Here is a 27,648-nt window from a genome sequence, read left to right on the forward strand (position 1 = left end):
GGCAGGAGGAGCCCACCCAGGATAAGGGCTGTGGCCGGAGAGGAGCGTGGAGGGTGAAGGAGAGCGCCCCCGAGGGTAAAGATCCCCGGAGTGCGAGGTGTTCCTTCTGGGACTGCTCTGCCCGCGGTGGACCCAGGACCAGTGCTCCAGTGTCCTCCGCCACAGTAGCCCTGCCCCCGGGGGTAGCCCCCCAGGCCACAGTATCCTGTAACTTAGGAACACCTTGCATCCTGCACCCCGGCGCCATCTGGTCCTGAAGGCAGTCTGCCCTGGAGCGGGTGGGAGGCTCCTAAAGGATTTACAGGTGACGGTGGGAAAGACCACCTGGGAGGGTGGACGTTAGGAGGGGACCTTTCTGGCCTGGCCAGTGGAGCCGCCTGTAATCCCAGCTCCTCTGGAGTGGCCCAGCTTGGACAACGTAGGGAGACCCTGTCTCAAAATTTAAAAATAAATAAAAAGATCTGGGGATGTAGCTCAGTGGTAGAGCACCCCTGGGTTCCATCCCCTGTATAATTAAAAAAAAAAAAAAAGAAAGAAAAGAAAAGGAAAAAAGGAGTATTTTCTGGTAACAATAGAGGAAAGGAAGTCAATCATATATATGGCACACCTTCTAGGTGTCAGGATTTTTGTTGTTACTGTTGCTGAGAGTGAACCCCCCCGGGATGGGAGGGGGTCTTAGCCACTGAGCCACATCCCCAATTTTATTTTGTTTTGAGACAGAGTCTCGCTAAATTGTTGAACCTGGCTTTGAACTTGCAATCTTGCTGCCTCTGCCTCCTGAGCCACTGGGATTACAGGCATGTGCCACTGCACCCAGCAAGGTGACAGGAATTTTAAATGCATCCCTTCATCTGACCCTCAGCCCAGGAGATGGCATTATATGCCCATTACGTGTCTCGATCAGTGTCACACTGTTGGTTACTTTTTCCAAAGGCTGGGCAGTTTGTCTTTGCAACAAGTTCAAGTTCTCTTGTTTGCACACCCGGGATGAAGCCTAGGACCTCATACACACTGGGCAAGCCCCCTGCCACTGAACTTTAATCCCAAGCCCCTCTTCTCCTGGCTTTCAGACCCTGCATTTCCTCCGTGCAAATCCTTTGTTTCTTTTGTATTTATTTAGTTTTTGTACTTGGAATTGAACCCAGGGACACTTAACCACTGAACCACATCCCCAGCCCTTTTTATTTGTTTTTTTATTTAAGACAGGGTCTCGCTAAGTTGATTAGAAGAGGAGGAATCGGGGGTGGGGGGGCAGAGCTCTGATGGAGGGTTGGTGTCACGGTCACACACTCAGCAGGTAACTGAGTGGGTGTTGGGCCCCTTCTCTATTTGGGCCCAGGAAGTCCACTGTTGTAGTGGGGGGAGCAGATGCTCAGACCTGGTCACTCCCCAGTTCTGGGACCTCCTCCCACCCTTCCCTGCTCTCATTCTCCATGCTCCTGCTGGGGACCTTAGTGTTTTCCTGGAGGGAGGGAGAGGTGATGAAGGGAGATGGCCAGGGAGATCTGCCTTTTTGAGGGGCATGGGTACTTGGGATTGAACCAGGGGCATTTAACCACTGAACTATTCCCAGCCTTTTTTATTTTTGGTTTTGTTTGTTTGTTTTTTGCGTGGTGCTGGGGAGTGAACCCAGGGCCTGTGCATGCGAGTCAAGCCCTCTGCCAACTGAGCTATACCCTCATCCCTCCCAGCCTTTTTTATTTTTAATCTTATTTAGAGACAGGGTCTCCCTGAGTTGCTCAGGGACTCTCTAAGTTGCTGAGGCTGGCTTTGAACTTATAATCCTCCGGCCTCAGCCTTTTGAGCCACTGGGATTACAGGCCTGCGCCACTGTGCCTGGCCAAGCTCCGCCCTTTGGAAGGTCCAGCAAAACCCTTAGGTCCCAGAACTACAGAAGTTGCACAAGGACATGAGAAACCCCCCTCCTGCATCCCTCTGCCATGCAGGGACCCTCAGTCTCAGGGAACAGGAAGAGGAAGATGTTTTCATGTCCTTATTGCACCCGCCACCTCTCCTTCCCACTTCTTGGTCCCGGCCGGCTTGGGTAGCGCTTTCTCTTCAGCGAGGCAGGTTCTCTTCAGGAAAGGCTTTGCTCATTCTCCCTGCTCAGGGGAGTTTCGTTTGCATGGTCTGTGAAGGTTCCAGTCCAACTCCTTCCTCCAGGACGTGGGGGACTTGCACTTCTGGTCCCACCCAAGCATCCAGGTCTGTGCGTCCTGTGTCTGGGTGGCCCTGTAGTGGTGTCCCGCAAGCTTCTGCGTCTCTTAGTTCCCACGGGGGAGGGGAGGGCAATCTCCCCCCAACGTCCAGGCGGCAGCAACACTGCTCCTGCCCCTTCTGGGCCCTCTTGGAGACAGCCCTGCTCAGCCCTACTTGGGGGAAGCCCCCTGTAGCACTTGTCTCCCAAGGGAGGGGGACTTCGGAGACCCCCCGGGCTGGCCCTGCTATTCATCTCCATGCCCTGCTTGCTGGTGAGAAAAGAGCCTGGGCTGCTGAGTCCTTGAATGAGCTGTCCGTCACTGTCACGGGGCCAGCCTTTAAATGTCCCCTCTGTCTCCTTCCAGACACAAGACAATGCCTCTGTTTTCGCTCAGGGCTGGGCCTTGGGAAGCACCAAGAAGGAGAGCAAAGCCGTTAAAAACCTGATCTGGGCTCAAGAGTCCATTTGTGTCTTCCTGGAGCTTCCTCCTCCTCTGAGGCCTCCTGTGTCCCCTAGGAGCTGGCCGGCTCCCAACAATTGTCTTTCGAGGAAAGAGAGAGAGGCAGCCCCTAATTGCCTGGGGCCAGTGGCTCTGTCTAGCAGGAACAGGTGCTTCTCCATGTGGTGGCAGAGGGGAGAATTTAATTGGATTCACATTCTTTTTCCAAGGCTCCCTCTTTGTTGGTCCCTGTAGAATAAATCCAGTCAGGCGTCCTGCAGCAACTGGGCCTCTCTCCCGCCCCCTGCCCTCCAGGCCATCCCTTCTACCCCAGAGAGTCTCCAAATGCCTTTCTGCTGTTGATTCAAGTTGGGCTGTTCTGGGGTGGGAGCGGCTAGGGAGGAGCTGCCTTTAAGGAGCAAGTTATGTGGCTACAAAGAGACTGGGTGATTAACTCTCTTGCCCTCTTGCTCTCACACCCTGTCTCCGCTGCTCCTGGCCAAGTCCACCCCTGGCATCTGCTTCTAGATCATCTCTCAGCTCTTGGTCATGCATCTCAGGGGACATCAGCCAGGCTGCACTGGATGGGTTTCTAGTAGCCCTTGTCTAGTTATTATCTTCATCTGGGGTGATTGTAGAAAACAGGAATTGCCAGATCCCACCCCAGGGGGGGCAGGTCAGCATTTGCAGGAGGGGGCTTGGGACTCCCCTCTTATTAATGAGCATCCTGACTGAGAAATTCTGGCTGAAAATGAAGAAGAGTCTTTATTTTAAATCCGTGGTTTTTAAAGTTGGTTGTACATTGGAATTACCTGGAGAATTTTTTTTTTAATATCATTGAGAGATTCTGATTTAGTTGGGCAGGGGTTTGACCTCAGCATGTAACTTTATAAAGCCTTCTAGATATTTCTAAATGTGTAGCCAAGATGAAGTACCAGTGCTTCAGAGCCAGATGTGCTCTGATCTTGGTTGTGACTGGTCCAGGTATGGATGCCCACGCCTGTAATCCCAGCAGCTCGGGAGGCTGAGGCAGGAGGATTGCTAGTTCAAAGTCAGCCTCAGCATGTGAGCGAGGCCCTAAGCAACTCAGTGAGACCCTGTCTCTTAATAAAATACAAAAAAGGTCTGGGATCATGGCTCAGTGGTTAAGTGCCCCTGGGTTAAAAAAAAAAAAAAAAAACTGGGACCTTGGACAAGGCACTACATGTCTCTGAGCACCACTCTCTGTTCCTGTCGAGGGGAAATCATGATGCCTATTTCATAGTCTTAGTGGACATGAGGTTGCCCAGACCTGGTAGGTCTTCTTACATTCTGGATTCAAGTCCTTAATCAGATATATGATTTGGAAATATTTTTTTCCAAGTCTGTGGCTTGTGCTTCCAAATTTCTTTCTTTTTTTCTCTTCTTTCTTTCGTGTGTGTGTGTGTGTGTGTGTGTGTGTGTGTGTGTGTTATACGGGGATCAAAGTCAGGGTCCTGCACATGTTAGGCGAACACTCTACCTCTGAGCTACGTCCCCAGCTCCTCTTTGGTTTTCGTGATGTTGTCCTTTGCAGAAGTTTTAAATTTTAATGAGGTCCAATCTATCATTTGTTTTTCTCTTAGAGACCATACTTTTTATACCATCTGTATGAAGTCTTTCCCCCCTGTGTTCTAAGTTTTATGGTTTTAGCTGTTACATTCAGTCCTGCAGCCCATTTTGAATTAATTTGAGGTAAGATAGGGATCTATGGGGCTGGGGATGTGGCTCAAGCGGTAGCGTGCTCGCCTGGCATACGTGCGGCCCGGTTCGATCCTCAGCACCACATACCAACAAAGATGTTGTGTCCGCCGAGAACTAAAAAATAAATATTAAAAATTCTCTCTCTTTCGCTCTCTCTCCTCTCTCTCTCTCTCTCTCTCTAAAAAAAAAAAAAAAGGGATCTATGGTCACTCTTTTTTTTTTCCTTTGTTCCTGGGGATTGAACCCAGGAGTGCTTTGCCACTGAGCCACATCCCTAGTCCTTTTTATTTTATTTTGAGACAGGCTTCACTAAATCGCCCAGGCTGCCTTGTAATTTGCAATCCTCCTGCCTCAGCCTCCCAAGTCTCTGGGATTATAGGCATACACCACTGTGTCCAGCGGTGGTCCCTCTTTCGCTTTGGAATGTCCAGTTGTCCCAGAGCCATTTGCCAAAAAGACAGTCCTTCCCACCTCCACTGTGCTGCCTTGGCACCTTTGCCAGAGATCAGTCAACTCTAACTGTAAAGGTTCATTTCTGAACTTTGAGTCCCTTCAATTCATCTGCATGTCTACCCTGTGCCAGAGCCGCACCGTCCTGATCACACATAGTAGGATCTAATAAGTGTTTGTTGCAAAATTGGATGAGATAATGAAAACTATAATTAGAATGAAGATAAAGCATACAGTTTGGCAGTCATAAAAACTGTACTTTCTAGAAAAGTCTACATAATTAGATTTTTTTTTAAAAGAGTCATTTTGAGTGTTGTTGAGCAGTCTTGGACTGCTTTCCTGATGGCGTTGCTAGGTAAAGGGCTCACTACTCCAGCAGTTCTGCTGGATCCCTCTAGTTCCTGAGTTTGGCTATGGAGGCAATATGCCCTCCAGCCATTTTCCCACCAGGTCCCTACTTCATTCAAAGGCAGCAACACCCACTCAGGGGCCAAAGCCTGATTTGTTGAGTCTCAAAAGGCCTTGGGTTGTGAGTGCTGCCACAGCTAATTTGCACAATGGGCCTTTCCCAAACCACGTGGCCACTCATTCAACAGCTCCCCACCGGCACCCCCAGGGCTCTCGAAGTCCAGGGGCTGTCTAAGCCCTCTTAGGAATGAGACACCAAAGGCACAATTCCTGAGAGTTGGGGTGGCCCCCTAATGATCAGTACTGCTAAAGTCCACAGCATAACGTTGCAGACTGGCCTACCTGATGGCCAGCACTGAGCCCCAGAGAATCCATGGATGTGATGGAGGCAGGAGGGTCTCTTTGGGGTGAGCGAAGGGCAGCTTGTGGGAGCCGTGTGTGTAACTTTAAGCCCTGGGTCAGCACTGGTGAAGAACTCTTCCTTACCTTCTTCCTTACATCAAGGATTTGAACACCAGCTTCCTGAGTTTGGCAAGGTCATGCAGCTGTGAAGAGCAAGGCCTGGACCTGAGGTCAGGGCCCTGCCCAGCTGCTTTCCAGTTCCCACTCTTTATGGCCAGTGCAAATTAGAGGGGCTCCTGAGGGCTGACCATCCCTCCTGCTCAGGAAGCCATCTGGCTCTGTGCTCTCAGGTGACCGCTCAGCTCTGGCTGGCTGGCCTGGTGCAGAGGGAAGAGATTCCCAGGGGGGTCCAGAGAGCGGTGGGTGTGGGGGGGTGGAGCCTGGCAACGGAGGACTCTGGTGTCAATGAACCTTTTCCACAATTAGGTGGAGAAGTGGACCGTTGGGTGGAGGCTTCCAGAAGGGGCCCAGGGATCTCCGATTCATGTGCTGCATGGCTCAGATCCAGAGTGCAGCAGGCAGTTTAGCCCAACAGAACCACCATCAACATTTCTTCCTGCCTCCCAATAATACTGATCAGGAGAAGCCGTTCAGTGGATGCTCAGAGCTTTGGAGTCAGGCAGACCAGCGCCACCACTCAGTGGCTATGTGATGCTGGGCCAGTGGCTCAGGGTACTTCTGAGTATCACATTCCTTCGAATCAAATGGTGATTTTCTTCCCCACCTCAGAGGGTATTTGCAAGAACTGAACAAGATAATTTATGCTTATCATATGCTGAACCCTCAGATGCAAGCCAGGTGCCGTGGACACACCTATAATCCCAGCTGGTGGGGAGGCTGAGGCAGGAGAATCTTAAATTTGAGGGCAGCCAGGGAAGCTTAGTGAGATTCTCTCAAAACATTAAGGGCTGGGGACGTGGCTCGGTGATAGACAGCTTGCCTATCTTGGGTGGGACCCTGGGGTTCAATCCCCAGTGCAGCAACAGCAACCCAGTGCAGCTCTGGACACCTGACAAACCCCTTGGATTCCACTCCCACCTTCACCCATGAGCCAGATGGGAACCTGAAGCAGCCCCTTGGGACCCAGGCAGAGGGGTGGCCAGGTGGCCCCTCACCCCTTCCCTTCCCCCCCACCCCCCCGCAGCCCCCGTCACCATGGAGATTGTCTACGTGTACGTGAAGAAGCGCAGCGAGTTTGGCAAGCAGTGCAACTTCTCAGACCGCCAGGCCGAGCTGAACATCGACATCCCCCCCAACCCGGAGCTGGCCACGCAATTCGTGGAGCGGAACCCAGTGGACACGGGCGTCCAGTGCTCCGCCAGCATGTCGGAGCATGAGGTGGGTCCCTGCCCCAAGAATCCAGGTCAGTGAAGGTGTGGTCGGGCAAGGTGTCCAGAAAGAGCAGGTCAGGGTCCTGGGTGTCCTGTCCACCTGGAATCCAGGTAGAATGGACCAGCGTGGGTGCTGGAAGTGTGGGGGGGAGTCACCCCAAGAGCCACCAGAGTGCTGGGCTCAGGAGAAGACACAGCAGCACTGTCCCCTGGACCAGGCGAGTGTCAATCAAGATGTTCTCTCTCCCTGGCGGCCTTGCCTCCGAGGGGCTGAGACTTTCTAGAGCTACTTTGGGCCTTTGGTGCTTCTGGAAGAGGTATTCTCAGGAGCATGGATTCATATCTACAGGCAAAGCCCATCTTGGAAAAAGAAAAGCGTCCCACAGGAAGTTCTGGCCGGGGAGGGCGGGGCTCTGAGATAAGAGCACCGAGGGCCATGGTCATGCCTTTTGCCCTGTGGAGGCCCGTAGAGCTTCCGGTTCCTGTGAACCTGGTGATCAGCACTAGATTGGGTCAAGATAACCCAGGTCAGGCCCCAAACCAAATGAGTCACTGGACTTGACTGGAACACATTCACAGCCACGTGAGTGGTCTGGTGACTCCTGGTTTAGATGAATTAACTTCTCAGCCTGAAGGCCGTCTCGGGGACCAGGACAACTGTGCCCATGGCACAGCCTCCGGCAAGGTGGCAGCCATGCTGGCCTCAGTGCCCAGGCTCCTGCCAGAGCCCTGCCCTGGCAAGGCATCTCACTCTTGGGAGAGCCAGCTTAGCATCGGGAAGGAGCTGGGAGTGACTGCCCAAGGGCACAGGGCTTCCTTCTGGGGCGATGACTGCGTGGCTGTGAGTGGCCACGGACCTGCACACTGTGAAATGATTCAGATGGCAAATGTCATGTCATGTGTACGTCAGCAAAGTTTTTAAAATGGGGGAAAGTGGGCTGGAGCCAAGAAGCTAGTCCAACAGGTTAAAGTCCCCCGGCTCCAGAGGGGCGCAGATCCAGCCTCTGAGTCCCTGTTGATGCTTCGACGTCCGACTCCGTTGCCCGCTGGGTGGAAAAGAAGAATCCCCTTCTCTTTTCTTCTGAATCTTGCAGAACAGGTGGGGAGGCTCCTGGGCCCACTAGACTCAGGGGATCTGGGCACTGGGTCTTCCATGACGAGTGCTATCAAGGGCCAAGAAGCTGCCAGGTCACCAGTGACTGCCTGAGGACCTGGAGGTTCCTGACCTTGTGGCTTTAGCCGGGGCAGCTCATAGGTCTGTCCGAGAGCTGAGGGTCCTGGGAGGCTCCTGGATTGCAGGAGCAGAGGTTGGACGTGTCCGGGTGGTGGACGTCTCACGGGTGGCCCTCTGTTCAGGCGAACACGGAGCGGTTTGAGATGGAGACCCGAGGGGTCAACCACGTCGAGGGGGGCTGGCCCAAGGATGTGAACCCCCTGGAGCTGGAGCAGACGATTCGCTTCCGGAAAAAAGTAGAGAAGGACGAGAACTACATCAATGCCATCATGCAGCTTGGCTCGGTAAGGCTCGGCGCCACTGAGGACCTCCCCTCCCCACTCCAGCTCCCCGGGGTGCCAGAGCTGTGCCAGCCATGAGTCCACATGGCTACTCTGGGGAGAGACTGACTGCTGACCACACAGGGCCATAGCTGAGCAGGTTTTACAAAGAGCCTAAAACAGTGGGAAATTCCCGGGGCAGAGAGGACCACCCTCCCCAAAAACAGTTTTGGTCCTTTACTACTTTTTTTTTATTAATTTTTTGGGGGAGGTTGTTGATGGACCTTTTTTTAAATTTATCTACATGAAGTGCTGAGAATCAAACGCAGTGCCTCACACATGCTAGGCAAGCACTCTACCACTGAGCCACAACCCCAGCCCCACATCCAATAAATCTGGAATAAGCTTTAAGTCTCAGCCTGGCTCAGTGTCGATTGCAAAAATGGGTCTCACTTACATCCTTCACGGAAGAGTTAGATAGAGATCACTGTAGGTCCAGACAAATATATGGGTGCCATATATACATAGGCCTGATGAAACTGTTTGGCTAGAGCAACATTTCTCAACATTTTTTGCATTATCATCCCTCCCCAAGAGTATTTTTAGACATTTTTTTTTAATCTCCTTCTCCCTCCATGAAATTTTAATGCCACAGATATCTCGTTTATCTGTTGATGTGCTGTGTGTGCATCAGGGCTTTGTACACAGAAAGCAATTAATTCACCTTCAAAAGCCAATTGAAAATGCATAAGCTGTGGGCCGGGGTGGAGCTTAGTGGTCACACACTTCCTGGCCAGTGCAGGGCCCTGGGTGCCGTCCCCAGCACTGCAGAAAAGAAAAAAGAAAGAAAATGCATTGGCTAAAGAACAGGAAAAGGCCCCTGGTCCCCCTGTCCCTCCTAGACTCCAGCCAGCCCCTGGGCCTGCAGGCCCTCTCCTTCCTGCTGAGCACCCCTGCTCTGTCCCCTCAGATCATGGAGCATTGCATCAAGCAGAACAACGCCATTGACATCTACCAGGAGTATTTTGACGATGAGGAAGAGGTGGAGGTGACGGAAGAGGCCCCTTCAGCTAAGACCATTAATGTCTTCAGGTAGCCCCTAGCGAGGCTGGCCTCTGGTCAACCTGTCACCTCCAAGAGGGACTCCTTGCTCATCACTCCAGACCGCGGTCACTGCACTCTCTGTGCCCAAGCTCGACGAGGGTCAGAGCAAGCCGGTGCCCAGCAGGACGTGGTCCCTGCCCTGTGGGGATGCATGCGCTGACCAGGCTTGGGCTGTGTGTGAGCTGGGCGCAGGGGGGATCTCCCACAGGGCAGAGCAGGACAAGGCGCGCACCTCAGGGGTCCAGTGGGTCTTGGGCCCACAGGTTGCTGGCCCACATTTGCAGGAGTGGAGCTGGGAATAGCCTCAAAGGACAGGGGGATTTGTGGGTGTTGTGTGTTCTCTGTGTGAGGATCTTCGCTGCAGCAGGGTGTGCCGACCAGAGCTCCAACAAGCTAGATCCATCAGTCGGGGCTGGTTCCCACAGTTCTGGCAGAGCCCACAAAGGGGTATCAGGGTGGGGAGGGGGCGCTGGAAGTATAGGGCAGCTCCTTCTGTGACAAGAGGGACCCATTTCCAAGACTGGTTACGTGAAAACCAAACCCAAACAAGCGGCGGAAGAGTAAAGGGGAGAGTGTGCTGCTTTTTTTTTTTTTGGCACTGGGAATTGAACCCGGGCTCCACACATGATAGACAAGTGCTCCACCACTGAGCTACCTCCCCAGCTGTTTTTATTTTTTTATTTTGAGATGATGGAGTGCGCTAAGTTGCTGAGGCTGGTCTTGAACTTGCAATCCTCTGTCTCAGTCCCCTAGTTGCTGGGATCATAGGAGTGGCCACTGCTCCTGGCTGAGAGTGCTAATTTTTGTTTAGAAATACTTATGTACACGTGCACGGGTCTATTCCTATGTACACGTGTGTCCTGCATCTGTGGACAGGTATGTGCATATACTTCACCTGCAGAGATCGCCTGCGATTTTGGACTTCTGGCCTCCTTAAGTGGGAGGGAATGAATTTCTGTTGTCAAGAACACCTAAGGCCCCGGCTGCAGCTCAGGGGTAGAGAGCTTGCCTGGCATGTGCAAGGCCCTGGGTTCCGTCCCCAGCACCGCAAAACAAAACAAACCTAACAAAAACTAACAAACAAGAACAAAAAACAATACCACCGAGTTGTGGTCCCTGGCTCCAGCAGCCCTAGAAGGAATGACACTGACTTCCCACGGGGACTCTGAGCACATGGGTAGAGTAAGGAAGGAGAGTTTGGGGACAGGAATGGGGAGAGGACCAGGGCAAAGGGACAGCTCATCCTGAAGACTTGGTGAGAGGAGTTGCAGGTGGGGCCACATTCATGGCGGTGGAGGGGGCAGGAGGGAGATGGCTGTCCATTTAGAAGTAGAGGTAGTGGAAGGGGGAAGTGTGGGAGGGTCCCAGCCGGTGCAGGCCAAGGCGTCTCTGAGGACCCTGGGCGGGGTCAGGTGTGGTCTGGGTCAGGTGTGGTCTGGGTGATGCAGATTCCAGAGATGGCAGGCATTTGGAGGTGACCGGCCTCTGGTGGCAACTTGGGGGATTCGTTTTGCCACCACAGCTGACCAAGCATCCTAGGAAGGACCTGGCCCTGTCCCAGCACAACCTGTTCTGATCCAGTGGTGACCTGTGGGGTGCAGAGTAGGGCCAATGGCTGTATCCAGGGATGTGCAACAGGCACATGCTGCCCCCAGCCCTGCTGGGCTCTGACCCCACATAGGGACCCCTCAAACCACATGATGCGTTCGACCTGACAAGGATGCTCAGGCATGCACAGCAAGTGCTCTACCAGGGGCGCCAGCCCCAGCCCCGACTCCCAGACTTCAATTTTAGGCTCATAACAAAATTGAGCAGAAGGTACCGAGAGTTCCCACATGCCCCTCCCACCTTCTGCCCTGGGCACACAGCCCCGATTGCCAGCATGCCCACCAGTTGGACCTGCATGGATAGACACACCACTGTCACTCCCTAGTTTCCATCAGGGTTGTTCCCGAGGCTTGCACACCCCATGGGTTGGTGTCCACCATTGCAGTAGGGTACAGCGTAGTTCCCTGCCCTCAGAATGCCCTGTGGTCGCCTCTTCGTCCCTCCCAAGTCCCGAGCCCCTGGCAACCACTCATCTTCCTGTCCGTGTAGTTGGCCCTTCCCAGAGTGTCTTCTCAGGTCTTCATAGCTCATCTCCTTTCTCGTGCTGAATGGTATCCCATTGTCTGGGTTCACTACCGTTTATCCACACAGCCATCGAAGGACAATTTGGTTGCTTCCCTGCCTTGGCAATTTGAATAAAGAGGCCATAAACATTCGTATGGAGGGTTTTGTGTGGATGGAAGTTTTCAGCTCATCTGAGTCAACACGGAGGCGTGAGATGGCTAGACTTCCTGATCCCTTTTGATTCGAATCGCAACGGAAGATCAGGCTCTGGCTCGACTTCCAGCGAGCGGAGGGTTAAACTGGAGTTTCATGTTTTGCCTGTTCCCATTGTCTTGGTTTTTATTATTACCTTCTATTTATAGTTGGTGGGACTGGTATTCCATTTACGGGAGTCTTGTCAACTTGGTCTGGATTTATTTTTTTTTCCACTTTTTATTGGTGCAGGATAATTAATACATCATGGTGGGATTCATTGTTAGGCATTTGTACAAACACAACATGACCATATCGTTAAAATAACAATGTAATGTGGCCAATATCCTTCCCTAGTGTTCCCCCTTCCCCTCCCCCTCCCTCTCCCTGCACTTTGTTTTTAAAATAGATTTTCTGAAGTGAAGGTGGTTCCTTAGATATACTTGAGTATTTTTTAAAGAAAAAAAAAAGAATCTAGTTGTGCTAGAATTACTAGAAACCGGGGGAACCCCACCCTCCAGCCTTCTGACTCCCTTGCTCTCCCCAAAGGGATCCGCAGGACATCAAGAGGGCAGCCACACACGTCTCCTGGCACCCCGATGGCAACCGGAAGTTGGCAGTGGCCTATTCTTGCTTGAATTTTCAGCGGGCACCTGCGGGCATGAGCCACGAGTCATACATCTGGGAACTGGGTAAGGGGCAGCAGCGTCTTGCTGGCCAGGCAGGGCTGAGGCCAGGGCCAGCCGGGGAGTGGAAGGGGCCAGGAGGAAATCCCTGCTGTCCCTTCGCTGCCTGGGTCTAAGCAAACTCCAAGGCGAGAAACTCCAGATTGACTTTTCCCCCTGACGTGCTGGGGATTGAGCCCAGGACCCACACCCGCTGGGCTGACCTCCAGCTCCAATTCCAGATTCCTCATCTGGGGCATGAAGACCACACCCCAGCCAGGGCACCATGATGGACGCCTGTGATCCCCTGACTCAGGAGGCTGAGGCCAGTTCAGTGCCAACCTGGGCAACTTAGTAAGACCCTGCCTCAGATACAATTCTAAAAAGGGCCAAGACTGTATCTCAGGGGTAGAGCTCCCCAAATTCAATCCCTAGTATTGCAAAATGAATAAATAAATACCAAACCCAAGGGGACTCCCACTGTGGGTCCCTGGAGAGCCTGACAGAGAGAGGCTCAGCAGGCTGAAGGGAGCCCAAAGGGAAGGGGAGGGGAGGGGAGGGGACTGTGCCTGGACCCAACTTTGCTGGGAGCAGGACCCTTTCTCCACTGCAGGGACAAGAGCCTGGCCCGAGCAACACACCCGGCTTCCCGTTCTCCCCCTCCTTACAACAACTGTGCAGGCGCTGCATCGGGAGCTGACCTGAACAGCTCGCCCAGTTCTCACAGCAACCCCCGGGGTGGACCCCGCATCCCCATAAAAGCTGGTTTCACACCAAATATGAGAAACAGACTAGAACTGGAACTGAACACCCACGCCAACACCCCAGTCCCCCCAAATCAAGCCAGTAGCTAAGATTTAGGCCTTAGGGGTCAAAGGAAGCAGGCCAGAGAAAGATGGGGGGGTCTCAATGGCTGCCTTCTAACCACCCTCCTCTGGAAAAGGGGGTAAACTGGCTGACCCTGTCCTCTTCTGTGCAGGCCTGAGGAGATCTTTTTCTTTTTCCTGCTTTATAGAAAACCCAAATAGGCCTGAAATTGTCCTGAAGCCACCTTCTCCGCTGGTCACCTTGGAGTACAACCCCAAAGATTCCCACGTGCTCCTGGGGGGCTGCTACAATGGGCAGATAGGTAAGGAGGGACCCGGCTCTCAGCCAGCGCCTGCCCGGGCGGGTCCTGGAAGACCCTGTAGGCGGGCACTTCTGCAGCTGGCCACCCCAGATGCTGGCCAGTCAGCCTGTTCTGTTGGCGCTGCCTCTAGTCCACTTGAGTAAGCCTGAGGTTGGCTTAAAATAAAAAGATCTAAAAGGGCCGGGGCCGGCACTCAGGGCAGAGGGCTTCCCTGGCATGTGTGCGGCACGGGGTTCGATTCTCAGCACCACATATAAATAAATAAAGTCCATTGACAACTAAAAAATATTAAAATAGAACAGACCGCACTGCTATAAGAAAATTTAAAAAAAAAAAAGATCTAAAAAGCCGAAGTTTGAGTCCAGTCAGGAAACACGTGACTAGGGGCCACTCTTAGAGGGACGGGGAGACCTTATGGAGCCCACCTTGGGGGAGCAGACCTCTGGGTGATGGGCCTGGCGGTTCTGGCGCTGGGAAGCCAGCCCCCGTCTGTGTTGGAAGAGCTGGGGAAGGGCTGGCACCGACTCCGCTGACGTCTGGTAGGATTCACCGGGGGAGCTGGCCCGGGTTCTCCTGTATTTGGAAGTTTTAGAATTCCTAGGCCAATCCCATCCGTTACGGGTCTCTTCCCATTTTCCGTTTCCCCTTGAATCCGTCTTTTTTCATAGTCTGTCTTTCTAGGGACTTTTCCACTTCGCCCCTCGCCCCTCGATCTACTTTGTAGACTCCCAATCCTTCACGGCCATCATCCTTCACGGCCATCACCCTTCACGGCCATCACGCAGTCATTGTCATCTCCGCGAGGCTGGCGGTCATGTCCTTCCTGCTTTTAGTCATCCGCACCCTCCTTTCCCCCCTGGTCTAGCTACAGATTTGTCAGTTTCATTTTCTTTTCAAGAACCAGTTTTTGGCTGAGGGCAGTGGCACGCGCCTGTCATCCCAGAGGCTCAGGAGGCTGGGGCAGGAGGACAGTGAGTTCAAAGCCAGCCTCAGCAACCGAGCGAGGCCCTAAGCAACTCAGTGAGATCCCGCCTCTAAATAAAATATAAAAAGGGGCTGGTGAAGTCTCCAAGGTTATTGCTTCCTTCTGTCAGCTTTGGGTTTAATTTATGGTTCCTCTAATTTCTTAAGGCAGGTTAGGGTACGGATCTGAGGGCACTCTGGCTCTGTTTGGGTTGGGATGTTGTTTTGGCCGTGCTGGGGACAGAGCCCAGGGCCTTGCCCATGCCAGGCGGGAACGCCGTACCCCTGAGTTACCCCCCAGACCTTGTTTCCGTGTTTGTTGGCCTTGGTCTTAACATAATGCCCTCCTCAGCTGGGAGCGTCCCTCTCCTCCGACTCTTGGTCTTAGTGTCCTGGTGCTCGGCTCGCCCGTCCCAATTTCTCTCTTCATTCCCTGTCTGTCGCTGTGGTGTTCAGGATGTGGTGTGTGTGTGTGTGTGTGTGTGTGTGTGTGTGTGTGTGTGTGTGTGTTTTACCACCTGCTTGTGAACTTTCTAGTTTTCCTCCCGCTATTGATCTCCACTCCGTTCCATTTTGGTCAGAAAGGCTGGGCCTGATCTCAGTCTCTTCAGCCTTGATGGAGATTGTTTCTGGGCTGTTCTGCTGCCTCTCCTGGAGGACACTCGGTGTGTGCTTGAGTAGACTATGTTCTGTGGGTGCTCCTTCCTCAGGGTGGCCTGGCCGCAGGCCAGCACACAGCCAGCCGTGCCGGGGGCCCTAGATGTCCAGGAAGAGTCCAAACTTGGGGCAGCTCCTGACCTGGCATCTCCTCTAAAGCCTGCTGTTGGGCGCACCTGTTACCCACTGCCTCAGGAAGCCACCTGCAGTTGTGCCTCAAGGAAAAGACTTTCCTGCCCTATGCAAACTCTGAGCCAAGTCCAATGCGGACACCACAGGAGGGATCCCCCGGAACCACCAGGAGTTTTTGCTTCCCTGAAGCATAGCTCTCCAGAATGCGGCCAGGAATCAAATGATTCCAGAGTTCTGAAAAAGTTGGTGTTGACCATTTTGGTCAGTTGTCACCTTGCTACTTTGCAAGAATTTTGGAAGTCCTTACTCTGCTGCTTTTGCTGATGGCACACCTGGAAAAAAGATTGAGGGGGAAATAAATCCCCAGTAAGATCCCAAGAAACCGGCCACCTTCAGCTCTGAAAGTCCCTGCTGCCCTCTGCCCCCACAACACCCTGGGCCAGTCTTGACCTCGGGCATTGAGGGGTTCCCCATCCTCCCACCCCACAAGCTGCTTTACTTTCTCTCCTTCAGGAGCAGGAGGAGGGAGGCTAAGAACCCCCCGGCCATAGCCAGGCTCCCTGGGCCTCCTGAGGCCCATCTCCCTCTCAGACCTGCCCCTGGGAAGCTCTCAGGCTGTGGCCTAGGCTCCCATACATCTCCCTGCCAAATTATTCCGGGTGCCAGAGCTCCAAAGACTGAAGCAGGGATGCCCCCCACCCCATGACTTACTCAGGAGCCTGCCTCACTCATTGTTCACAACCCCAGGGGTTTTCTTGCCAGCTCAGAGTAGCCGGGGCTCTGCAGCCCTGTTGCTGTAAGAGGGGGGCCATGTGGGGCCCATGGGACCCGCCCTTGAGCACTGCTTTGCCCAAGCAGAGCAAACTTAGCCAAGAAAGTGCACCGCAGCACACAGCTGTGATCCTGGTGACTCTGAGGCAGGAGATCACAAGTTCAAGGCCAGCCTGGGCAACACACACACACACAGACACACAGAGACACACACACACACTCTCTCACACACACACAGACACACACACTCACACTCTCACACACAGACACACACACTCACACTCTCTCACACACACACACACACATACAGAGACACACACACACTCACACTCACACAGACACAGAGAGACACACACAGACACACACACTCACACACACATACACACTCACACACAGAGACACACACACTCACACACACTCTCTCACACACACACACTCTCACACACACACTCACACACTACCCACTTCTGGTCCAGGCCAGTCCAGGGACAAATGCCTTGGAATTGGGAGGACACTAAGTCAAAACTCAGGAACCGAGTTCTGTGGTTGTTTTATAAACCAGTTTCCTGGAAAGGCTCTGAGCAAGAGCAGGGGCCCTCGCGCTCGCCCCTCGGAAAATGAACACAGAATCCGTCAGGAGGAAATGCTCCTCGGCTCCCGCGTTTCTTGGCAGAGCAGGAAGAGCAGATGGTGGTCAAGCTCCTCCTCCGGGAGTTCACTAGGAGGCATGGAGGAGGACAGGAGGAGGACAGGAGGAGGAGGACGGGAGGAGGAGGACGGGAGGAGGATGGGAGGAGGACAGGAGGAGCTGGAGCAGCAGGAGGATCTTCCTGACGGGGCCTCTTAGGGGCTCTTCCCTGAGGGGAGCCGGGATTCTACCCCCGGCCCCTCCATCCCCAGGTTCCCCCCACTACTCCCAGGAGCCTTCCCTGACCCCCCGCCCTCCCTGGGGACCCAGCCTGGCCCATTCCCAGCCGCTTCCTCAGGACCCGGGTGGTGCTCAGCGCCCGGCAGAGGCACAGCGGGGGAATGAAGCTTGCACTCTGGGGGTCTCGGGGAGGTTTTTGCAGGCCGATAAGAAGCTCAGGCCGGTCTGAGCCTGCTCCTAATTCCCGAGTCTACACATGGTCAAGCCAGAGTCTAAGCAGCCTCCCTCCTTCCCTGCTCCTGGCACCAGGAAGAGCGAGCTGAGGCCTCCTGTGACCCGTGTCTCTCCTCCCCTGCCCTGCCAGCCTGCTGGGACACACGGAAGGGCAGCCTGGTGGCCGAGCTGTCCACCATTGAGTTCAGCCACCGAGACCCCGTGTACAGCACCATCTGGCTGCAGTCGAAGACCGGCACTGAGTGCTTCTCAGCATCCACGGATGGGCAGGTAGCACCCGGGCAGCCCCGGGAGGAGAGGAGGCCCGGCATGGCGCCCCGCGTCCCCCCACGGCGCCTGGAGAAACCTCCCTTTTACATTTGATGTGTCAGTTGCACAGTGGGTAACGCATGCACATGGAGCAAGACCTAAAGACGTGAAGTCAGACAGTGACCTCCACCCTGCCCACCACCGCCAGCCCTCCCGGGGGCCTGGTTTCAAGCGCCCTCCTCAGACCCTCTGAGCTTCCATTTAGTGGATCTCAAAGACGTTTCTTATTTCCTAAAGCACTGCCCAAGCTGCTAGGGACTGCTTGGTAGGAGGGTGTCATCACTTCTCTGTTGGTCTGTTGGGTTTGGGTACTGTGGATTGAACTCGGGGTGCTTAGACACTGAGCCATACCCACCAGCCCCTTTTATTTTTGAGACAAGGTCTTGCTAGGTTGCTGAGGCTGGCTTGGACCTGTAGTCCTCCTACCTCAGCCTCCCAACCCCCTGGGATATTTAAGTGGATTTTATATTTTGTTTTTTTACCAGGAAAAGTACAGCAAAGCTGGGCGCAGCGGCACACGCCCGTAATCCCAGGGGCTGGGGAGGCTGAGGCAGGAGGATTTCGAGTTCAAAACCAGCCTCAGTAACAGTGAGGCCCTAAGCGACTCCGTGAGACCCTGTCTCTAAATGAATACAAAAAAGGGCTGGGGATGTGGCTCAGGGGTCGAGTGCCCTGAGTTCAATCCCTGGTTCCTTCCCCAAAAAAAGTACAGCCAGGAGAGTGTTTGGACCTAGGTTCCTGCACACACGTGCGGGAACAGCTGCCACCTTCCCTCCTGGCGGTGGCTGGGAGCACTCTGGGTTCTCGTCCTGCTGGATCTTGCTGTGCCGTGGGGAGCCTTGGAGAATGCAGATTCTTAGGCCTCCGCCCTGCAATCTGAATCCAGTCCGGCTGGGGCCAGGCCCTGGGTCCTGGCTTCAGGCAGCTGCTGGTGACCTGGATGCTCAGCCACTGTCCAGGGCACTTGCTCTCATGGGCCCTGCACCCTTTATGCCCCGGATGAGGGAGGGGAAAGCCCAGGGACCTCAGGGTCTCCAAGTTGCCCTCTCTCGCGGCCAGGTCATGTGGTGGGACATCCGCAAGATCAGCGAGCCCACGGAGGTGGTGATCATGGACATCACCAGAAAGGAGCTGCTGGAGAACGCCCTGGGCGCCATCTCCCTGGAGTTCGAGTCCACTTTGGTGAGTCTCTGGCCCTCCCTTCCCTGAGCCCCTAAGGACAGGCCAGCCCTGGGCCCGGGGCCTGGCAGACGCCTTCCACCTGCCTGGTTTTTACAATGACCTCCAGCAGGGGGCAGCAGAGTCCACGGGGAAGGGAAGGTGCTCGTTCCCATGCCCGCTGAGCCACCCATTGCTTGGTGGCCCTGGGGACCAGAACAGAACAAGATCCAGAAAAGCCCATTCTACGGGAAGGGGTCTGACCAGGACCAAAACTCAGAATGGCCCTGCCTCCCCTGGCGTGGTCACTTTCCTTCTTCTGGGGCAGAAAGCGAAGCGGTGGAGAGGGAAATGAGATGAGAGGAAGAACCTTGAAACACAGGGCACAGGCCCGGCTAAGAGCTGAGGGGTGGGCTGGCCTCCTATGGTCCTGGGCTTCCCCAGCTCAGAGGAGGCCCTGGGCTCCATCCTCAGTACTGGGGGGCCGGGGGAAGCCAAGAAGAAACCCTGAAGAAATGTCAAGCTGGGAGTGGTGGTGGACCCCTGTCATCCCAGCGACCAGGGAGGCTGAGGCAGGAGGATTGTAAATTCAAGGGCAGCCTCCACAATTTAGCAATACCCTCTCTCTCAAAAAAAAAAAAAAAAAAAAAAGGGGGGAAGGCTGGAGTGTAGCCCAGTGGTACAGCGCCCTGGGTTCAATCCCCAGAACTGGCGGGGGGAGGCAGAATTCAGCTGTGTTTTGGCTGTGTCAGAAGAGGGAAGTTTCTGGAAGCAGCAAATGAGGACGCTCTAGACAAGGCCACGCTGTTCACGTGGCTCTCGGCTGGGGCTGGTTTCTGACCCCAGCCCTGGCATAAGAGGATGAAGCACAGGAGGCCGGGCAGGTGAGGGGGCTCAGAAAACATTCGGCCCTGCGCGCGGGGGTTTCTAGGTTCGCGCTGGCGGCTGTGAGCACCCTCAGGCCTGGTCCTGGCTCCGTCCTTACCAAGTGCGCATGTGCGGGACACCCGCTGTCCTACCTGTGAGCTGAGGTCCCCGTCCTTCCATGCCGCCGCGTTGTGCACTCATGTACCTCTCAGGACCTCTCAGCTCCGTCTCAAGTTGCCTGTGTGGGTTTTTTCTTCTTCTTCTTTCTTTTCCTTTTTTTTTCTCCTTTATTTGCTGGGAATGGAACCCAAGCACTTTGTGCAAGCCAGGCAGGCGCTCTGTCCCTGAGCTACCTCCCCAGCTGTGTATGTATTTTTAATTATGGTTTTTTAAAAATGCATAAAATGTACCGTCTTTACCACTTTAAGGTGTAAGGTAGCGAGAGGCGCATTCACACTGTGGTGCCACCGTCCCCACCGCCACCTCTGCAGCTGCTTTCCTCTTGCAACACTGAAACTCCTGCTGGGCGCCCTGGTGCCCACCTGTGATCCCAGGCTGAGGCAGGAGGATCGAAGGTTCAAGGCCAGCCTCAGCAACTTAGGGAGGCCCTGTCTCAAAAAATAAAAAGGGCTGGGGGTGTGGCTCAGTGGTAGAATGTCCCTGGGTTCTGTCCCCAGTACCAAAAAAAAAAAAAAAACAAACAAACAAAAAATAGACACAAACCCTCAAAACTGCTCACAAACCCTCCTTGAATGAGCGCACCCCACCTCCCTGCTGACCAGCCTACTCTCTGTCTCTGTGGATCTGACTGTGCTAGGAATGTCCTGTGAGTGGGACCATAAAACTTGTCATTTTCCCTTTGGACAATGATCTCAAGGTCCATCCAAACTGTAGCAGGTGCCAGAATCCCCCTCCTTTTTAAGGCTGAATAATATTTTGTCATGTGGGTAGATCCCATTTTTTAATCCACTCATTTGTCCGAGGCCCTCAGGTCGCTCCCATCTCCTGGCTAGTGTGTCTCATTCCGCTGGGAACACAGATGTGTATTGTCACCGGTTTTGCAAGGGCTTTTGGACGGACTGTGGCACCTCCTGAGCTGCTGGCCACAAGGCCCTGCTGATGACGTTCTCTGCCAGGGGGAACGGCCCGGGGGAGCCCATTCACATTATTCTCTCAGTTGTTCAACAAATACCTTTCCAGTCCCTGCTCACACCAGGCACCCTTCCAAAATGTCTGTCCTCAAGGAGCATGACTTTGGGACGTGGGACAGATGGCAGATGAAGAAATCAAGTACATACCTGGAAGGGGCTGGGGGCAGACGCAGAGAGCGGGGCAGGGTGGTGTGGCCGTCGTGGGTTAGACCACAGTCAGGGTGAGCGTGAAGCAGAGCCTGCCGGGTCCTCCAGGCCAAGGTGAGAGCCCAGCGAGGTTCTGAGGGACGCAGAACTGGCCAAGCGGATAACGGGATGAGAGTGCCCAGGCCACGGAGCAGCTCTGCAAAGGCCCTGAGGTGGCAGCACCCCGTGTTTGCAGATGATGTGTCACTGCCGGGTGCTAGGGGCTCCGGTGGCCCGGGACCCACTGGGACAACACCTCTAATCCCCCACCCAGGGCCCCACGTGGACCAGCTCTTCCGCCTGGCTTCCTCTGTCCGGCTCCATGCCTGGCCAACCTGTCACTGCACTGTAGCGGCTGCACACACAGATGTGCAGCCTTTGGGTGGCCCAGTCCACATAGGGAGAGGGACAGCAGGGAGAAGTGAGGGTCTGTCTCCACATCCACCTGAGGACGTTGGGCACAGCCTTTTTGCTCCCCAGCGTCCCCACCCCCACCCTAGCACAGGGCTCTGTGTTCAGCCCTGATGGGGACCTGGCAGGACCGGGCTCCCTACACACACAGGGACGCACCTGTGAATGTCACGGTCCCCGCGAGGCACTCACAGACCAGAGAGGACAGGCACATCATTGGCTGCCAGGTGACTTTCCCAGTATGGGGGCCACCTGCTCCAAGTCCTCAGGGACATCTAACCGGGGTGATGCTAGGGCCCATGTCACCGTCTGGTCAGATGAGGCTCCGCCTGCCTCCCGAGGGATGGCCTGGCCCTGTGTCCTGCTCTGGGCCTTGTTGATCTTAAACATTCAGGATCCCTGTGGCAAATGCCTGAAGGACAAAGCCATGCTCCTTAAAGAGGGCTGGTGCTGACCTCCAGGAACTGAAGGTCAGGGAGGGACTCATAAGCCTGGGTCCTCCAGCAGGTGCCCAAGACTGGGAAGAGAGGGACAGAAGAGCTGGGTGGGTCCCAGCCTGCCCAGAGCTTCACCCAGGGGTCTGCGAGCACCTGCAGCCCCCCTGGGCAGCCTGCTGGCCATGCCACCCTGTCCCACAGTCCCTTCCCCTCTGTCACCCCTCCACAGCCAACCAAGTTCATGGTGGGCACGGAGCAGGGTATCGTCGTCTCCTGCAACCGCAAGGCCAAGACCTCAGCGGAGAAGATCGTGTGCACCTTCTCAGGCCACCACGGCCCCATCTACGCCCTCCAGAGAAACCCCTTCTACCCGAAGAACTTCCTGACCGTAGGGGACTGGACAGCCCGCATCTGGTCGGAGGACAGCCGGGAGTCGTCCATCATGTGGACCAAGTAAGCCCCCAGCAGGCTGGGGCAGGGGCCAGCGCAGAGAAGGGGAGGGGACAGACGGAGGAAGCTCAGCTCAGAGCCTCTGTGGCCGTCGGTAAAATTCAGCAAATAAAACTGGAGGATTCCCGGGAGGCTGAGGCAGGAGGCCACACGTTCAGGGCTGGACTCGGCAACTGGCAAGACCCTGTCCCAAAATAAAAAAATTAAAAGGACGGGGGCTGTATCAGTGGTAGAGCGCCCCTGGTTCAATCCCTATCCCACACACAGGAAGTTCAGGATCCCCAGGTAAAGTTGAATTCCAGGGAAAAAAGCAATGACTGATGTTTTCAATATTAATATTTGAGATGTGTTTATACTAAAAAACTATGCATTTGTCCAACATGTCCAGAGGCCCTTTTTATCTAGACCATTTCCCCCACGGTGGCTTCCCTGGCCACCCACTTAGTTGCAAAGGAGGCTGGGAAATGTAGTCCCCGGTGTGGTCACAGTGGGCCCAGCTGCAAAGGTACCACCACGGAGGAAGGGAGAGGAGTTGATGGAAAATTCCAAGTCTCTGCCATGAGCGCGTGCGTGTGTGTGTGTGTGTGTGTGTGTGTGTGTGTGATTTTTAAAAAGGTTCCATGTTCACTGAACAAACTTTAGAAAATCCAGATTAAGCCCAGTAGGAAGTAGAACTCTGCCGGCACCAGATCAGGAAGTTTCCCAGGTATGCCCTTCCTCCTGCTGCCTCTGAGTGCCCTGGCCTGGCCCCAGCCCAGCAGCATGTGCCTGCTGTCTGGTTTGCTGTGGAGAGACACCAGTGCCCAGCCCACAGGAAGGACTATGCCTGGAGCCCTGTAAAGAGCAATCTCTGTGCCAGGGGTGGGTGGGACAGGCATGGCTACAAGTCAGACACAAGAAAGAACTTCCTGCCCAGCAAGACTCGAAGACCCTGGAGCATCTGGGAGGGCAGAGCTGTGGCTCAGTGGGCGCTCTGCCCCTTCCTACCACGGTCCCTGACACTCGGCGCTGGCTCCCCAGGTACCACATGGCTTACCTCACTGATGGCGCCTGGAGCCCCGTGAGGCCGGCAGTGTTCTTCACCACCAAGATGGACGGAACCCTGGACATCTGGGACTTTGTGTTCAAGCAGTGTGACCCGGCCCTGAGCCTGAAGGTCAGGTGCACTCCCTCCCTGTGCGTACAGGCCCCCATGAGCAGGGCCCTTCTGGGTGGGAGTGGGTGTGGGGGGGCAGCGTGCTGAGTGGGGTGGGGTGTGTGGTGGGGCCTCTCCGTGAGTCCCATTCTGGCCGCCTACGACTCTTGCCTTGGGGGCATGTGCTCCTACCCAGTTAAGGACCTGGGGGACATTGAACCTGGTGGTATGGCAGAGTCACCCAGGGGAAATTAAAACAGAGAAGAGAGCAGATGCCTGGCCTCCCCTCCCCCAGGAGGACCCCTCAGACCCTGGACACGGGCTCCTGGCAGCAGCCACTTCAGGCCCGAGCTCCTGTAGCAAGGCTGAAGCTGAGACCTGCTGGCCGGGCCAGAGGGCCACGGTGTCCCATGGGACGAGTGGGGCTGGGCTGGCGGGTGAGGAAGCTGGCGGCCAGGGGTCTTTTTTTGGTACTGGAGATGGGACACAGGGGCGCCTTGCCACTGAGCCACACCCCAGCCCTTTCTGTTTTATATTTTGGGACAGGGACTGGCTGAGTTCTGAGGCTGGCCTTAGCTTGCGCTCCTCCTGTCTCAGCCTCCCGAGTTGCTGGGATTACAGGTGCACACCACGGTCCCCGGTTAGGCTGAGGGTCTTGACGGCCGGGTCTCTGGGTTTGACGTCACTCTGTGGAGTGGGGGTGTCAGCGAGGGTATTTGAACAGGGCTGAGGGGCTAGGTCTCCCCAGGGGTCAGTTGGTCAGACAAATGTGACTTTGCCCCCCACCCCCATCGGCTCTCCCACAGGTGTGTGACGAGGCCCTCTTCTGCCTCCGGGTGCAGGACACTGGATGTCTCATTGCCTGTGGCTCCCAGCTGGGGACCACCACCCTGCTAGAAGTCTCCAGCGGGCTCTCCACCCTCCAGAGGAACGAGAGGAACATAGCGTCTTCTGTAAGTACCGGGCGCCTGGGCCATACACGTCCCCTCCCTCCGACCCCAAGATACGGTGGACACGTCTGTGGGTGGCAGTGTGATGTCCTGAAGTGAGTTCTGTGAATGGTGTCAATTCTGCCCACCCGCCTGTGCTCGGCCATCAGGCAGCTCACCCTGTGGGAAAGTTTCTCTACCTCCCACCTTGGGTTAGCCAGAAACCAAAGTGACTTGACAGGGTCCATTTGTCCAGTTTCAAACAAACAAACAAACAAAACGTACCAGGGATTGAACTCAGGAGCACTTAACCACTGAGCCACATCCCAGCCCTATTTTGTATTTCATTTAGAGGCAGGTCTCACTGAGTTGCTTAGGGCTTCACTGAGTTGCTGAGGCTGGCTTGGAACTCATGATCCTCCTGCCTCAGCCTCCCGAGCCGCTGGGATTACAGGAGTGCACCACCACGCCCGGCTCAAACAATATTTTTTTAAAAATCATTTTTTGGCATCAGATCAGTTCTAATGAAGGCTTAGCTGATGTCAATAGAGGTGACAGATGGAAGGGACCTGCCTCGGGGAGGGGCAGAGAGCCCCTCCCTGGGCAGCCCTGGGAGCAGCAGGGGGCTCACTGTGGGGTTGAAAGCCCCCAGTTCGAGGCCTGGGAGAGCCTCCGGGCTCTGGCTGAGACTGGAGACTCTCCACTGAGCTGGTCCTACACTGGACCCGGGGCCTCCATGTTGCACAGCCCCAAGGGCCCCCTGACCTGTGGCCCGGGTGCTTGGTGCTCCTGGGCATTGAACACTGGTTTCCCTGCGCCAGCCTCTGCCCAGTATTGAGCTGTCCTTCCTGGTCGCTGGCCCTGCGTTGAGTAGAGTGAGGACAGCTCCGTAGAAGCCCAGCCTGGCCCACCCTCCCCTCTGGCCTCTGTCCCCTGTGCCTCAGATGTTTGAGCGCGAGACCCGGCGGGAGAAGATCCTGGAGGCCAGGCACCGAGAGATGCGGCTGAAGGAGAAGGGCAGGGCTGAGGGCAAGGACGATGACCAGCGGGCCGACGAGCTGGCCGTGGACCTGCAGGACCTGGTCGCCAAGGCCGAGGAGGAGTTCTTCAGTGTCATCTTCCAAGAGCTGAAGAAGAAGGAGACAGAGGCCATGGAGAAGAAGTCCAAGCTCGTAGGCGCCTCGGCAGGGACCCGGGTGGGGGCTGGGAGGGGCCGGGCCTGCTCTGCCCGCTTGCAGACTCCCTGGGTGACCTCAGGCCAGTGGCCTCTGGGCCGGACCTTTATTTGTCCATCTGGCAACTGGGAGGGATGGCTGGCTCCTTCCTGGGGTTCTGCCTCCCAATGGACTTCAGGCTCCTTGAGGGCAGGGTGTCCCCCAGCCTCCCGTGTCACGGCAGGCGCATCTGAGCAGTGAATGAGGGCCCCCGGGCACGGCCAGCTGTCAGAGAGGTGAGTCCTGGAGGCCGTGGAGGGAAGGGCTACGGCATTGGCCCTGGGCCCCCTTCTGGCTCTCGCAGCCGAGTGTCGGGAGCGACCTTGTGGTCACTCTCCGGCCCTGGGGCTGGCTCTGAAGACCTCCTGGCTGTATCTCCGGGGCTGGTGGCCACACTTCCATCTGGAGAAGGAGGAGCATGAGCTGTGAAGTGAGCGGGGTGCAGTGGCACACGCCTGTGACCCCAGCCACTCGAGAAGCTGAGACAGGAGAATCTCAAGTTCAAGGCCAGCCTTGGCAACTTAGCAGGACTTTGTCTCAAAATAAATAAATAAACAGAAAGGGCTGGGGATGTGGCTCTGAGGCAGAGCACTTGCCTGGCTGGTGTAAGAGAGTATAGTCACCTTCCAGTCCCTCTTCAGGGGACAGAGGGAGAACAAGACCTAGTCTGCCTGTGTCATGGTCCTGAGGGGCCCCCGGAGAAGATGCTGAGGTGGGGAGGAGCCAGAGCTCATCATGGTGGAGAAAAGGCCAAGTGAGGGTTGCTAGGATCTAGACTGGCTGCTCTATGGTGTCGGCCTGCATCCCTGCACACACCCAAAGTGAAAATATGGGGCCCTTGTTGAAAAAGCACTTAGCATTTGAAAAAGTGTCACCAGGGCAATAATCAAGTGCGGGCCCTGCGTGACTTCCAAGTTCAGGCCCTGTGTGACTACAGGCCCCTTGACATTGTCCCCTACCCCCACCCCCCATGAAGCTGGATGGTTGGCGTGGGCAGTTCTTGGTGGCTGGTGGAGTGGGTGGGGGGAGAACACCCCTCCTGGCCCCCCTCCCACTAGCGCTAAGGAGCTGGTGCTTGTGGGGGGCGTTTGGCATTTGGAAGCACTTGGAGAGGGGCCCCTTTGTTCTCGCACTGAATGGGGCAGGAGCGGCAGAGGCGAGGCGGGGATCCTGCTCTCTGCCAGCAGCTCCTCCCACCCACCCCCTGGCCCGTCCAGCCCTTCAGGAGGCGAAGGCGACCTTGGGCCACCTTTTACAGTGTGATATGGCCATCAGGCTCTGTGCTTGGTGCCTTCATCCCCAAATGTATTCCTCCCGTCAGCTTAAACACTCCGGGTGAGGCTGAGCCTCGGAAGGCCTGAGGTCCACGGCCCTGGCCCCGATTCGGCCTGGCACGCCCTTCCTCCCCCTTTCCTAGTCTCTGCAGTTGTCTCCAATCTCCAGTGGACAGAAAGCATCCCCGGGGCCTGCGGCTGTCTCTGATGGCACCCTGCACCCCTTATTTCCAGCCCTAGGTCAGCCCTGCAAGGTGTCATGTCCACACTGCAGGTGAAACCCCAGGAGGAACAGCAGGCGCAGGACCGTCAATTTCACCCCGCCAGCCCTGAGCACCCACAGGCCCTCGCCCGGGCAGAGCTGGCAGGCTTCAGGCAGGGCTGCCTCTGGCCTCGTGGGGCCCATGTCGGAGAAGCGGGGAGGGCCTGCCCTGCACCCACATTCTGTTTTCTTCTTTAACAGAAAAGAGGTTCAGACATGGAAGACGAGGAGGAGGAGAGAGAGCTAGGCTCCCAGGAGGAGGTGGATGAGGAGGAGCTGCCAACCTAGGTCAGCCCTCCTGCAGCGCTGTCCCCGCGCCCTGCCTGGCCCACCCTGAGGCACGGCATTGCCTTGGTCTTTCAAGGGAGGAACGGAGCTCCCTGAAAGCACCACTGGCGGGGCACGTTGGCCCCCCACCACAAACCCTTGGCCTGCATTGGAGCTGAGCCCTGGGCAACGCCTGCGAGGGACGGCGGGGCTCCTGCCTGCACCGGCACCCACCCCAGGGCCCCTCCACCCTGGAGCACGCGCAGCCAGCCTTCAGGCCTGGCCCTCGCTGCTTCCTCCGGGTCTGCTTCTCGAAGGTTACCCC

General features: G+C 55.6%; 1 protein-coding gene across 1 annotated transcript; it reads left to right on the forward strand.

Annotated features, from left to right (window-relative positions):
- The first annotated feature begins 41 nt into the window (after positions 1-41).
- On the forward strand, positions 42-27,648 carry DNAI2 (dynein axonemal intermediate chain 2). Its single transcript, XM_081272577.1, has 13 exons — positions 42-75; positions 6,766-6,959; positions 8,309-8,470; positions 9,417-9,538; positions 12,404-12,546; positions 13,535-13,648; positions 17,404-17,543; positions 18,642-18,764; positions 22,022-22,245; positions 23,263-23,398; positions 24,184-24,330; positions 25,251-25,478; positions 27,258-27,648. Exons 2-13 carry the CDS (start codon positions 6,777-6,779, stop codon positions 27,342-27,344), a joined length of 1,809 nt encoding a protein of 602 aa, XP_081128703.1. The 5' UTR covers positions 42-75; positions 6,766-6,776; the 3' UTR covers positions 27,345-27,648.

Source organism: Spermophilus citellus (assembly GCF_964194105.1).
Source record: "Spermophilus citellus genome assembly, chromosome: 17".
In the NCBI taxonomy this organism is placed as follows: Eukaryota; Metazoa; Chordata; class Mammalia; order Rodentia; family Sciuridae; genus Spermophilus; species Spermophilus citellus.